This window comes from Phalaenopsis equestris, unplaced genomic scaffold, assembly GCF_001263595.1.
Source record: "Phalaenopsis equestris unplaced genomic scaffold, ASM126359v1 Scaffold000455, whole genome shotgun sequence".
NCBI lineage: Eukaryota > Viridiplantae > Streptophyta > Magnoliopsida > Asparagales > Orchidaceae > Phalaenopsis > Phalaenopsis equestris.
Window position 1 is genome coordinate 615,945 of NW_018164896.1, and position 2,391 is coordinate 618,335.

The 2,391-nt window shown below is 41.6% G+C and overlaps 1 protein-coding gene across 1 annotated transcript in view; it reads right to left on the bottom strand.

Annotated features, from left to right (window-relative positions):
• LOC110027851 overlaps positions 1-2,382 on the bottom strand; it is a 10,043-nt gene extending 7,661 nt beyond the window's left edge. The window contains exon 1 of the mRNA XM_020729463.1: positions 1,515-2,382. Coding sequence (XP_020585122.1) covers positions 1,515-2,258 — 744 coding nt within the window. The 5' untranslated portion in view covers positions 2,259-2,382. The remainder of the gene's footprint in view (positions 1-1,514) is intronic.
• Between the last annotated feature and the right edge of the window lie 9 nt (positions 2,383-2,391).

Below are 2,391 nucleotides of genomic sequence, written 5' to 3' on the forward strand. Positions count from 1 at the left end.
TATTCGCTGTAATTCAACCAATATTATGCGTGTTTGTGACTTTATAGCCCCTTTCTTGACCTTTTGTAAGGGAGAAGTCCCGGAATACTCTTTTGATTGATGTACGGATGCAAGCTTATATGACGGATAAAGAAATTATTTTAAAATATTGACTAGTAAAATGAAAGTAGAATCAATTATTAGCATGGATTGAATTTAAATATGGAAGCTTAGCTTGAATTGTGATGTAATCCAAGAAGCTAAAAGTTTTGTTTTGTTTGAAGGAACTTTGCTAGCTGTCATCTAAAATGACAAACTTTTCCTTCTTGCAAAACAACTTCAAGAGATGTTTCATCAAATGAACTCTTTTCCACGCCTTAGTGTGCATCAACGTCCACGGCAACGGAACAGACTTCACTATCTTCTCAAACATAGCATAAACTTTCTGTCTTCATTTTCTTATTATATTTAACAAAATTTTATTATGAAAAATTATTTTTTATAACTTGAATTGTTAATGTCTGTTAAAAAAAAATTATCTGATTTTTTTTAAGAATATATATTTAAAGCTTTAACCTTAATTTTTTAAGAAGATGTTTTCTTCTCCATAGTTTTACAATCATGAAATCATCTTTTTAAAAAATTACGGCTTTCTCAAATAAACCCCAAACTTAAGATTGAACTAATTCACTTTGAGCAGAGTTGAATCAACTGGCGCGTTAGCCCCAAAACATGAACCAAGATTTTTTATATACTATAAGGATTAATTTAGGAAGAAAATCTATCAGTACACTGCTCAAATTTTAGTGACAATGGAAAAAATATTAAGTACGGACAATATCTACGGGCAATCAATCAAAGAGGCTATTGGCTGTCCTGATGTGCGACACCGTAATATTTTTCATGCCGATGAGCCTTAAAATTTCTTGAATGTGCTTTAAAACAAGTATAAACTATAAAATATTTAATTAACATTATAATATGCCAGTTATTAATTACTTTATGATCATCTGTTCAGCCTGATGTAAATTTTTAGAAGAAACACTTTCTCAGAAACTTTACAATCAGCAACAAACTAGATGTAATTTGCAGTCAGGAAGCAATAAAACAAGAAAACAGAACATTCTGCCCCGCCACGTCTTACAACTTCAAACACAAAGTTAAAATAACAATCAAAAACTTGATGAATCATATACAAACACAGTCTTCACCTTCCCGGATATGTCAAACAGAATACAGAAGACAATCATCAGGCGCCTCTTTAAATTTGCAGCAATCCAAAAATTCAAATTTAATGTCAAAAAAATTCCTCCTTTTGTTGTTTTTTTCACCTCAGGATCATTCGGACTGAAAATTTCCTTTTTCAAGATCAGGGTCGTGCAAGGTCGCAGAAATGGTGATCACCAGCCCCTGCTGGTAAGATTATGAAGAGCTGGAGAGAAGCGAAGGCAGCTAAAGAAGCTCTGCCGATACGGCAGCGCTGTTTTCTTCTTCATCTCCTCCGCCGCCGCTTTGTTGGCCGTATAATGCCTCGCGTGCGGCGACACATCACGCCTCGCGCTCCCTTGCCGCACCGACCCATTGCTATCCACAGACCGGAAACTCGAGCTTCTCGACACATCTCTACCGCCTTCTTTCTTTAAGTTTGGCTGGAAAGATGAGGAGGAAGGTAAAGCTGTAAACTTTTGAAGAAAATCCTTGCTCCGGTCTCCGGTGGCGCGCCCCTCCGACGCGCTGCGGAAAAGGAGAAAGTCCTTTATGCGCCACTTCCAGCTTCCCTCTCCTCCGCCGCGCGTGCATGAGCATGAGATGGTTGCTGTCGGAGGATTTTGAGAGGAGATGGGGGTTTGGATGTGATGAGTCCTTCCTTTTCCGGTCTTCAGAGGAGATAAAGATCTCGATCCCTTCAGGCTGCGGGAAGGAGATATGGTGGGAGAAACAGAGACGGGAGTGCCGTTTCTTCCTCGTTTTATGGTGGCGGTGAAGGGGTCATGAGGAGAGCCGCAAAGACGAGGAGGGGGTCTAAGGGGGCGGATTTTGCCTTGCTCGAATAATTCGTCGGCGGACGTTAACGGCGGCGGCTGGGCGTTGCTGTCGAGCTGACCGCTGAAATCGAAGGCGAAGTCGTCGTCAGTGGGGCTGGCGGGGAGGCCTGCGTAGGGGTAGTATAATTCCAGGGGATCTAGGCCGAAGTGTTTTGGGCTTGACGGCGCGCTCATGTACGGCGTAGTTGTCGCGCTTTCGAATTGGAGCTCTTGGACGGGCACCACCACATCCATGTCTTAAGGCTTCTTCTCTGTTTTCTTGTCTGTTTGGGGACGAAGATAGATAGGCTTTGGGCGAGTGAGGGAAGTTTATATGGGGAATCGATGGAGGATGGCGTTGACAGGGAAGGAAGGTTCGAGGAGGAGA